The sequence below is a fragment of the Platichthys flesus genome, chromosome 1, assembly GCF_949316205.1.
Source record: "Platichthys flesus chromosome 1, fPlaFle2.1, whole genome shotgun sequence".
Classification (NCBI taxonomy): Eukaryota; Metazoa; Chordata; class Actinopteri; order Pleuronectiformes; family Pleuronectidae; genus Platichthys; species Platichthys flesus.
Genome location: NC_084945.1, coordinates 7,348,173 through 7,360,234, shown reverse-complemented (window position 1 = coordinate 7,360,234; position 12,062 = coordinate 7,348,173). Strand labels below are relative to the sequence as shown.

At 40.9% G+C, this 12,062-nt stretch overlaps 1 protein-coding gene across 1 annotated transcript in view; it reads right to left on the bottom strand.

Moving 5' to 3' along the window:
- Positions 1-1,328: 1,328 nt before the first annotated feature.
- pde8a (phosphodiesterase 8A) overlaps positions 1,329-12,062 on the bottom strand; it is a 41,698-nt gene continuing 30,964 nt past the window's right edge. Inside the window, exons 14-22 of the mRNA XM_062410691.1 lie at positions 10,757-10,921; positions 8,287-8,335; positions 8,007-8,142; positions 7,690-7,888; positions 6,387-6,604; positions 5,505-5,637; positions 4,113-4,277; positions 3,851-3,980; positions 1,329-3,555 (exon numbers count right to left, since the gene is read on the bottom strand). Of these exons, the coding sequence (XP_062266675.1) occupies positions 3,449-3,555; positions 3,851-3,980; positions 4,113-4,277; positions 5,505-5,637; positions 6,387-6,604; positions 7,690-7,888; positions 8,007-8,142; positions 8,287-8,335; positions 10,757-10,921 (1,302 nt within the window). The 3' untranslated portion in view covers positions 1,329-3,448. The remainder of the gene's footprint in view (positions 3,556-3,850; positions 3,981-4,112; positions 4,278-5,504; positions 5,638-6,386; positions 6,605-7,689; positions 7,889-8,006; positions 8,143-8,286; positions 8,336-10,756; positions 10,922-12,062) is intronic.

Here is a 12,062-nt window from a genome sequence, read left to right as displayed (position 1 = left end):
TGTGCAGTAGCGATGAAGGTGTCAAGGTATCGTTGACACACGGGGCAGACCAATCTTGAGTGAGTCTCAACTGTCAATCATGACGTTTGACCTGTTTTTATGGCATCAAATAACATTATGATGACGATGATATATCAGTATGATAAGAGCTTCCTAAAATGAGAAGCCATCTTTGAGAAAAATGTATTTGTTTTGGTCCATTTCAAATCCATTAACATGGAGGAGGCGGCCTTTATAACCAATACTGCAGCCAAAACCACTCGCTCATTAACTCCTCCCAATTCACTCTATGGAGCGTTCTATGTAATTAGAAAAAAAATAACTGGGGTCATTTCCTCTGTGTCGATCTTTGTTGACGCACAATTTAAACATCCCACATCAACATCAATTGGTTCATATCACACTGGGCCTACTTTTCCACATGAATAAACAGAAAACATTCAGAGGCTGCAGCAGCTTTCAGTTCTTTTCAAACTAGGCTTCTGCCTTCCATCGAGTCCCATCAGAGGCTTTTCTGTCATAACCTCTCATCTTAGAACGTGAGTGCAACGTGTGATATGTGGCTCAGTTAGTGACCATTGGTTGAACACTAGTTTTAAATGAGGCACGGTTGGAAACAACGATCCCACTATAACAGGCATACATATTCTAATTTCACATTCAAAGAGCCTTACAAATGTCAAACTACTCACTATATAGAAAACTATAGAGTGAACTACAAAGTGAGAAGTGAGTGATTTCAGACACAGCCTTGGAAATTCTGACGTAAACAGCCATGTTCATTTCCTGATTGGTCCTTATCTGTCACACCATTTCCTTCCCTGGTTTTTCGTGCTCTTCTCTCTCTCTTATTTCGATGAAATTAATATTATCCGAATTTCCTTCAGGGGAAGTTCCAAATGGACTCAGGATTGTTTTAAAGATAGAAAATTCCCCAAAATTTGCACAACAGTTTGAAGAGCAGCATGACAATAGCTTTGTCTAACCACAGGCCTTGAGAATGCGTGGTGGGCTGGGGGGGTAGCAGCAGTCTGTGTATGCTTTAATTGTTTTCAATATGTTTAAATGATTAAGGCAGAGTGATCTGGAGGTGAGGAATAAGGCTTTTCTTATCCCCGTTTGGTATTATCTAGCATTCTACCACTGCCTGAAAAAGTTAGCAAGAGGAGTGGATTTGTTCAATGTTCAATATTGGTGATATTGAAATGTCCCATTTACAGTACGTACAGACAACAACGTAAAATAGATTCTAGGCTTGTAAAGAATGGGTGAGAAAGATAAAAATAAGAGGACAGACACAGACTTCTTGCAGGAAATAGACAGCAAACTTATAATTGACATTATTTTTATTTTTCATTGAATAGTTTCTAATTTTTCCGTGCCTTCAGACCAAGATGTGAATCAGAAGGAACAAACAAATCCCCTGATCGAGTGTACAATTCTGTCATAAGAGAGAAACAAAAGATAACCATGGTCTATACAGCTCATTAACCATCATTTTCTTAGCTGTTATGGCATTTATATACTGTTTTAAAGAGGACATATTCTTAATAAGCAACAATCTTTAACATATATTAGTATCCTAATCTGAAACCAAACTTGAACAAAAAGCTGTTCCCTGGGTTTGTGCATAAGGGCGTTGGACAAGTGGCCAAAGTAGAATGATGTTTGATCAGAAATCAATGCAAGCTGGCCTCCAGGAGACTGCTTGAAGACAGTGATAGACAACTCTGCGATCCACATCCTTCCTAACCATTCAGTTCTCTGTGTACTCGCTGTGTGGCCATCCAATTCACAGGTACTCAGATAGCTAGAGTGGCTGATCTCATTTGCTGCAAATCCAGTGTAAAATTCATTGTCTATAAAAATATTGAGATTTACTTGAACATAACCTTCTGACTACGTTATAATAAAACTCCAGATGTCCGTTGCGGTTGCACAGTGGGATGTACTGTATAAATATTGTATAAAATAAGGCAGTCTTTTCAGTAGGATAAACCAGATACAAAAATTTCTGGGAGAAAAATTGTTCAAGTCCAAAATGTTTTCACATATTTCTGCTGTTGTCAAATGTCAAGCGGTTTACAGCATTAAACCAAGAGTAAGGGATTGTTGCCACACACACACACACACACACACACACACACACACACACACACACACACACACACACACACACACACACACACACACACACACACACACACACACACACACACACACACACACACACACACACACACACACACACACACACACACACACACACACACACACACACACACACACACACACACACACACACACACACACACACACACACACGATGATCAACAATAACAGCTTATTCTCCAATGCAACATCCCATCCCTGGACAAATCACTGAGACTTAGACATTTCTAATATTGTTTACAGTGCAATACAAAAGTGTTCATTCAAACTGGTACTGTACTTTTGATAAGAAAATAATGTTTAATATGGTAATGCTTCATATGAATAATAATTGTAAATTTTTGATAGTTATAGTAGTATTTGTCTTTGTCATCAGCTTTGGCTTCTCTTTCTCTTTTTTAAATTCATGTTTTGTTCTTATTTATTTATCAACTAATTCATTTATGAATTTTAATATAGAAAATATGGAACATCTACGAAAAATTAACATACCAAATCATCTGTAATTAGTTACCTATGATCATGATGTTGAGGTTTTCGTCTCTCACCAGTGGCCCAAAGTTAAGATCCACTCCCTGACACAGAAAGAAAGCATCCCCCCCATATGTCTGTGATGACAGCTACATGTCAACTTAAATGTGTTTCTGAAGGACACGTGAAAATATTGCCCAAAACAAGCATTGGAGTGTTCTTTCATGGTGTGGCCTCCAGGGGCAGAAGGAGCAGTCCTGCCTTGCTGCGAGCACAGGGATGAGATCACATGTGATGATATGGCCTGACAAGGACTGGACACAATATCCAGATCAAGCTTCCATCCGCTCTCCCCTTCTTCTTCTTAAACAAACAGTTTTTACTTAACAGCAACTTCACAGGCAAAGAGGAGAGCCCACTTGGTGATTATGGGGACGGATGCTTTGCCAAAAGGTCTATAAAGGACCCTCTCTCAGTTATGTCTCTTGAACAGCTACACTGTGAATGCCTGAGAGGCACAAGAAGTTCATAAGGATGCTGTTTGTGTCCGTGTCTGTTTGTCACAGTTCTCATCTGACAGGGCCGTAAAGCCAGCAACGTTTACTGCTGCAACTGCCCGTAAGGAAGTCCTTCTGTGGTTTTTCTGCATCGACGGATGTGTGGACGCTTGGCGTGCTACAGAAGCAGGAGAGTGAAGGCGAGGAGGCCCTTTTGGCTGGCCGGGCTGGCAGGGGGAGAGAAGCCCCAGCAGGAGAGAGGACAGCTGCCCCGGACCGCAGCGTCCCAGGGCTGAACACTGCTGCGCCTACTCTGGAGGCGGTCGTAGGCTGTGCAGCTTTCTGTCGTCCAGGCCTTTCCAGTACTTGAAATTGTTGTCCAAGTGCTGCATTAGATTGGGGAGGTCTGCAAAAGCTGAGGAGAAGAGATAAGAAGTTCAATATGAGATTTATCACTTGTTTTAAAAATGTTCGAAGGACATTATGTTTTAGTCTGTTTGTTTATTGGTCAGTTAGTTAGCAGGATCCCCCAAAATCTACTGAGTGGATGACCACCGAAACCCGATGGAAGGATGTGGTGTGGGTGCATCAGTCAAAAGTCTCTCTTTGAAATGCGTAATAACATAATAACATTTCCTCTTTCAAAAATGGAGGAAGTAAAAACTAATAATTGTTGTTGCAGTGTGCACTTCTCTGCTGTGTGGTCTTACCGTCCCATGCATCGAACATGTCCGTAATGAAGTAGTCTATGAAGGAAATCTGGGACTTCGGGATGCTACAGGTGTTTCGGTCAAACACTGGCATAACCACTGGTAAACCTTGTCTCTTCTCTTCGTCCGTCTGTAGCAGAGACGTAAGGCACGAGTGATCATCATGCACAGTAATACATGCAATAATAAAGGACAAAGAAACACAGTGAGGCTGCTTGACCTTTCTCCTCTCACAACAAGCAACTACATTCTTTCTCCGTACCTGTGCAAAATACTCCTCTGAGATGCGTCCAGCCCACTCTATGCAGAGCTCCTGAGGCCTGCATGGATTAGAGATGTCCGCACACTTGATCAGCATCCGCTTGATAAGGATACGATTCTCGGGAGTTGTCAGAACGCCCTTGACAGATTCCTCGTCACTGTTTGCCTTAAAAAAAAAAGAAGAAGAGAAGTAAAGTTCTGCCTATTAGTGGCAATAGACAGCTCTTTATTGGAAAAAATCAGCTGAATAGGTTTAAAAATAACTGAGCGTGTCTGTGCATGAACCCAAATGGGGGGGGAAAGCTTGCCACCGGCATTAGATAATGTCTTAGTTTCTTAATGTCAAAGGAGAGTCTGTCTTCAGTGTGTGATAGATATTAGTTACACATGTAAAAGAGTCGAGCATGCGTCATGCAGTCACATGATTTGAAGGCTATAAGAGAGAGACACTTTAAGTGAAAAAAGAAAATCTGAGATTTCAAATAAATAATTTTAGGCTATGTGTCGTCTTAGAGGAAGAAAATCATCTGATCAGCCTGTCGTCTGCGTTAACAACAGGAAACATTATTACATTATCATAATTATCAGGACTTGAGCATGAAACTGTCTACTTGCCGGTTATTTCCTTTTTTTTCTTGACATATTGTGACTGTTTCTGAAATAAATTATTTCTCGTACTATTATTCGTTTATTTTCATTATTTTATGACTTCTTTCTCATTAAATTACAACTTCTCATACATTCTATAAACAAACAACCTAATCATGTGTTGTAAAAAGGACAGAAGTAAGATTCCATGTGCCAACGTGACTGAAGTTAACTACACAATTACACCAGATATGTGACAAAAAAAAGCTACAACTCTTTATCAAAGCTTTTACCTTCTTTTATTGACCTTATATCAAACTCATACACACGTGAATGTTTAAGGCAGTGATTGCACTCAATATAAAAACGTAGGGATACATCATCATCGGGGTAATTTATTTGTATTATTCCTGCCTTTAAGAGGCAAGAGCAATTTTAAATGCCTGTGTTGAGAATTCCTCACAGAGATGAGAAAGATGTTACCAGGTTGTAAAATTCTCTCCCTGCAAAGTTATTTGTGCCCAGGCAACAACAGACCACAAGTCCCCTGCACCGGTATCCCCATCTCCAGAGCTCAAACACTATTGTTGCACGTGAAGTGTGAAGTAAGTGTGATTCAACAGCACGTGACACCAATGACAAGACAATGTTTATATAAATGTGTTTATATGAATTATCTAAATGCTCCGGTGTTTCCTTCTTGCTCTGACTCAACACTGATCTGTTTGCAGACATTTATAAATACTATTTCTACACAGTTAGAAACATTAAAACAGTTGAATTTTCATTTAGTTTGTAATCTCACCCCGTTCTCATCCAGAGCAGCCAGTGGCTTGTTGATGCTGTTGACAAATTTGTTAACATGTTCAAAATGTTTTGTCATCTCCGTGGCGAGCACCATATCAATGATGGCCTGTCGTAGTGTTCGATATTCATTCCTAAAGAGAGAGAGAGAGAGATTGACAGACATCAGATGAAAGAAGGGAGTAAAGGCAGGCGAGAGAGAAGAGAAGAAAGAGGGAACAGAGAGATGACAGGGTGGTAAATAGCACAGAAACCCGTGTGAACAGTTTTCCTCCTCTGACTGCCATGACAGTAGCGATGAATGGAAGCTTTGTTCACCTTCCCCCTCTAAGGGGACCAGCACATGTGAGCTTTTCTGCTTTGGGACTCAAATCACATTACTACCCAGCCACTGTCAACACAAACAACACACAAACAACACAGTATTTACGTGCTGTCTGTATCATAAACTATTTATCATAAGAATTGCAATACTTTAAAACAATTCCAAATAGAATATGGAGCTGCAATGATTAATAGTAAGAAAACTGATTAGGTAAAACAATGTTGATAACAGTTGTTATTATTATTATTATTAATAACAATAATAGCATTATTCAGCTACACTGAGGCAACAGATCAAGCAAAACAATACTTTCAATCTGCTGAATGTGTTTGTAAACTTTTGAAGAAGCTTTGGAGACCATTGGTTTAGATTGTTACTTCAAATATGCACATCTGTACAATAGTATTTATTTCAGACTTGAAGCCACACACTAGAACTGCTTTCACCTAGTTTACAGTTAAATTTGACTCCTGATTCCGTGATCTTCAGTTGGGCAGATAACAGAAAATGACAACTCTCAGCTTTTTTCCAGGAGACCAGAAGTCGCAAATCTCCCACCTTTCAATGTTCTTGAAGATGTTGCACTTATCGTCTCTTGTGGTGATCTGGAAGGCCAGTGCTGCATGGTGGCTCTCTAACACAGCTGTGTCATTGTAGAGGATGGCGAGCTCGCTCCCCGCGTTGCACAGGAAGCTGTTGGTGCGGCCCGGGTGGTCCACATCGTGCACAGTAGCAGCGATCAGGGCAGCCACCTCGTCAATGGGATCCAAACTTTGCTGTAGGTGCAGATGACATGAAAAACAGTGAGACAGAGAGGATGTTGGGGAAGAAGAAGCAGTGGCTCTGTCTTGTGAAAGAGAGTTGTTATTAAATAATACGATAGTCCAAAAAAAATGTTGCCCTTATTTTAGCTGCATTTGCAAGAGATGCGGATTTCCTTCAATTTCCAAAAGTATGGAACTAATTCAATTGGCTGATAATAAATGGTTACATATCATTATACGTTAACATTGCAAAACACTTGCATAGAGAGCAAAAAGATTTGCAATTGCAATTGTAGGCATCATGATCATAGATTAGGTAATTTATTGCACGCTGGATAGTTGTGTCACAGGGGTGTAAAAAGTACAAACATATTAGCAAAGGAAACCAAAATAAATAAAATAAAGATCATACAAAATTATTAATAATTCAAATTATCTCCAGCAACTGTTTGCTGTCTGCAGAGTTCAGGGATCCATTAACCTTGGGTGATGTAACTTCACAGTTCGCTGGCTAGGCCAATGAAAGATCCCTACACTGAGATCAGAAATAGACAGTTTGGTAATCAGCTTAGCATGTGTAGGCCCTCAACTGCTTGTTGAGCCACTGACACACTTGGGAAAAGATCACGACTCTCAGGACAAAGTCAACTCAGACAGGACACCTGACAAGTCAAGACAGAGCAGGGAGCCACGCTCCATAGATAATCGATAGAAATCCAAACAACAAAACACTGTATGTGTTTGGACCCTCAAAATGTTCAATGCCACGTACTAACCCATATAACAGCCAAGCTAACTTTTTAAACCGCTCTTAAAAAAGCTAATAATGAGAAGTAAGCGACAACATCATAAATATTGTGGAGTCATTTCTTGACATTTTCTCAATAATTAATCCCAGATCTAGGGAATACATTTTCAGCAATAAAATTGAATTATCAACACAAAATATCCTGGAAACCATAAAAGACCAGTAAACATAATAAAAAAATCATAAAAAACATGAATAATCTTTTATCAATTTCATTTCTGTCCATCAGCTAATTTTTCTTTTAAAAAAAGCAAGATTTATTTTGTATTATTAGTGTTGGTGAATTTACCTTGACCCTCTCCTTGCTGAGGAAATAGGCTGTTGCGTGCAGGACATCAGCTGCATGACTGGAGTTGTGGTAGGAGTTACTGGAGTGGTAGTTAGCTTCAATCAATTGTAGCCAGGAGCGCAGTGTTGCTTCAGGGCAGTTTAGGAATTCACAGACCCCAAAGCGGGAGAAGATCTTCAGGCCCAAGTAGGTCAAAGGCCTGCGGGAGGATCCAGCACAGTAGTTTAATATAAACTCTCATACCAAGCGCTCCCTCCATGCAAAATAAAATTTGACACAGTCCCTCTGGTCTGGCCATAACAGTGTTGTTGCCTCACCGTTTCATGGTTGCGGCCTCCAAGTTGAAGACGTCAAAGTCCCAAGAGTCCTCAATCTCCATGGTTTTGGCGATGCGAGGGGGGATGTCATTTATGGACAGAGGAGTTGTCAGCTGGCTGGGGATATGGTGGGCATCTGTGACCAAAGGAAGAGACAAGAGGAGGCGTTCACATAAGAGGGGGAAGTTAAAAAATAGTTGTTCCCTGACTCTGGATGAATTATACAAGGAGAAAAAAACAAACCGAGCACTTCATATCATCATGCTTTATGTAAACTTACGTTTTGTGGAAAGTATGTATTCGTTTCCTGACAATCTGCGTAAACCATCCTGTGAACATGGAAGAAAGAAAAAAAGAGTGAGGGAAGGAGGAAGCAAGTGTAGAAAACTGACTGACCACATACAGTTCATTAGTTCACCATTATCCAACACATGTTGGTGTTAGGAGCACGGACCAAAACAAACACAGATTTAGTCACAAGTCAGGGGGGAATTCCAACAGAGAAGTACTAAATAAAACATTACTTAGAATCCACTTCTTAAACATTTAAAATTGGACTTGTGGGGGTCAATGACGTCCCAAAAGCTATAACTTGAATCTAGAAAGCTTACTTTGTAATGATTTTCCCATAAAACACAGCCATTCTGACCTGGGTTTTAAATATATGAATTGGATTTTGGATCTCTGAATGCATCTGTGCATTTTGACAAAGTCACACAAGGAAATTCGTTTGGACAGAGGCAAGAGCGGAACAAATCACAACAGAATAAATAAAAAATAAATGTTCCTTTTATTCGAGATGTGGCAATATTTTGGTGGCTCTGTTGACACCACATTTCGTTGCCCCACAACAGAAGGAGTTTAACACATTATAACCATATTTATGAACGGCAATGGATGAGTCATGAGTGAATCCAGAATACAGGCACATCTGTCAGATAATCTTAAATGTAATTTGTCTCTGGGCATCTCAACACCCCAGTAGTTAAACAACACTTCTCACTGCGATCAGTCGTATTTAACAGCGAATAAAGAAATGGGATAGTAATGGGCTGAACTTTAGCCACACTAGCACTTTGGCTAGCAATGTCATGATCCTCGGAGGACCATTCTTCCTCTAGCGCCACCATGAGGCAGTTGTGGTTTTGAAATATGGCATTATTCACATTTATAAATTAATTCTCCTCATAGGATGAATCAATGACCTCGGTGACCTTAGTCTTCGTGCGATTATCATTATCCGTGAGCTATTATCCCTGTAATTATGTTACCATATAACTAGCTTTTGTCCCTGTGCGTATGTTAGCATGTAACTAGCTGTTGTCCCTGTGCGTATGTTAGCATATAACTATTTTTGTCACTGTACGAATGTTAGCATTATACTAGCTATTATCCCTGTAATTATGTTAGCATATAACTAGCTTTTGTCCCTGTGCGTATGTTAGCATATAACTATTTTTGTTGCTGTAAGCATGTTAGCATTATACTAGCTTTTGTCACTGTAAGCCTGTTAGCATATAACTAGCTTTTGTCCCTGTGCGTACGTTAGCATATAACTCTTTTTTGTCACTGTAAGCATGTTAGCATTAGACTATCTTTGTCACTGTAAGCATGTTAGCATTAGACTAGCTTTTGTCAAAGTGAGCATGTTAGCATTAAACAAGCTTTTGTCACTGTAAGCATGTTAGCATATATGTAGCATAAATCTGTCTCTGTAAATAAAATGTTAGAAGCCCACAAACATGGAAACATAGTGCGCATTGGAACCTCCACTTCTCCCAAACATTTTTGCCATTCGACAGCTCAGCTACTGACAGACCCATATCATGCAGCCATTTGTATTTTGGGCGTCAGCGGCACATGGGTGTGTGTTGCGAGCGGGTGAAATGTTTACCTCACAAGTGAAAAAGGAAGAGCAGACGGGCTCATCTTTGACCCGAGCATTGTCTCATGATGGCGCTGCTTCTGTACACACTGGCTATTTTAAGACTTTCTCCCCAGAAAGATGACAGCTCCTCTCCTAACGCCGACCGACTCTTCGGAGTTCAGAGCTCGCACACCTCACACCACGAGCCGAGAAATAACAAATGCAAGCAGGCACCTCATACACCAATTTGATCGTACGTAAATAATCCTCTAACCCCAAAAAGGAAACCTCATGGTTTGTCCCGTTTCATCAGCCTCTACCACTAGAATTACATGTGACACCTCTGTGTCTCAAGAGAGCGCATGTATAAGTGAAGCCGTGCTTATTCATCTGATCCAAAGAACAGGATGTTTCCAGGCCCGCGGAGCCGAGAGGAAGAGGTTCATGTGAGTGTGAGTGTGTGCAGGGTGAGGGGGGGAGAGAGGGGGGGGGGGGGGGGAGAGGGGGGAGTCGGGGAGGGCGGGGTGGGTTTTCCTCTCCAGCCTACAGGAGCACAAAGAACAATCTAACACTTCCTTTGGGGTCGTTGCCAAGACTGCCAACTTGGCACTCTTTCTACTTCTCTACTTCACCATTGCTGTCTGTTAATCCCTCTCTGTCTCTATCTCTCTCTCTCCCTCTGAAATAATCCTCACTAAAAAAGATACACACATTACAGCATCTCCGTTTTCTTTCACGGGAGTCCATGTAGACCCTCGTGTTATCAGCCCCCCCTGAAAATGCTCCCCATGCGAGTTATCACATGGGAGTCGCTTCCGGAAGCTGTTTGGGTGTTTCAGACCCAGGCCAAGGACCCCTGTGCTCTCAGGGACCCGCCGCTTACCGTCATCAGCCCGCCCACGAGGTCGTTCGTGTGGGGGTCTTCATCCTTGGTGCCGAACTGCGGGGAGTAGAGCTCAGTGGTCCTCAGGATCTCCAGCACTCGGTCCAAGGCTTCTGCTACGGGCATGGGGCTGCTTTCCTGCGCTGCATTGATGATGTTGATTACCTTGAAAGGGAAAAAAACAAACTTAATATTTATTTGCACTTTTTCAAAAACACCAACAAGTGATAGACATATAAGGGTGAAGCATTTACTGAACCAACGAAGAGACCGTTAGCATAGTAATGAAAACTCGAAAATGGCGGCAACAATAGACTGTATAAAAAAATGAATGATCTTAACCATCTTGATTGCCCACTGGTGGCTGAATGAAGTATGGGTCATAAACCCTGCCTCCTCCGTGTTAGCGGAGGGGACAAGGAACCAACTAAATAGTCACATTTTTCTCAAAGATGGTTTCTGTCGTTCTAGGCATCAGGATGTTCAAGTGTTCATGTCTGTAATGCGTTTGGTTTGAATTATGTATTTGATGTCATGCACACCGGGTGAAACGTTACGATCGACTGCTGAGTCTAACTCACGATTGGTCATTAACATGTATCGACAGGACCTTGATTCCAAGGCTGTTTATCTCCATAATTACTGCACAGACTCCAGCTACAAATGATGGGAGGAAGTGGGAATCTATCAGAATATCCTCAATAATTTACAATCTGTTTAATCTGTGGTTTGTCAAAGTGATGTCACTGCAACAGACCCTCAGAAAATTACTGCTCCTGGTTAAGAAATAGTAATATATTGAAACCATGAATCGTAGTTTGAACACTTTCATTTTTGTACGAGGTAAAAGATGAGATAGCATGTGGTCATTGTTGAGCATTAAAATGTGTTGGTTTGAAATTTTATATATCCAAACTTTCAAATGATTTGTTGAAAGAAGTGGCAGTTGAATTAACTGAGATAAAAGCATATTACATACTCTGTCTCTAAAAATAAAAATATATTTATTATCTTAAAATATTTCTCTCAATGTGAACTTGGTAGTGTTAACAATGGGCACCTATGGCGAGGTCATCAAGCATGTGCAAGAAAACAAGTTCTATGCAACTCATTTCCACACAAACAGTACCAGCAGTTCTATCAGTGCTTTATTCTAGAGAGGATGACGCCTCCAGGGACTGACTACACAGTCAAATGATAGAACAGAGGAACTGCAGTGTGTCATATGACCCGTCCCTGGGGACTTTCTCTGTTTCCGACTATCCACGCTGCAGACTGCATTTAACCAGTGAAACAGCAGGTTATT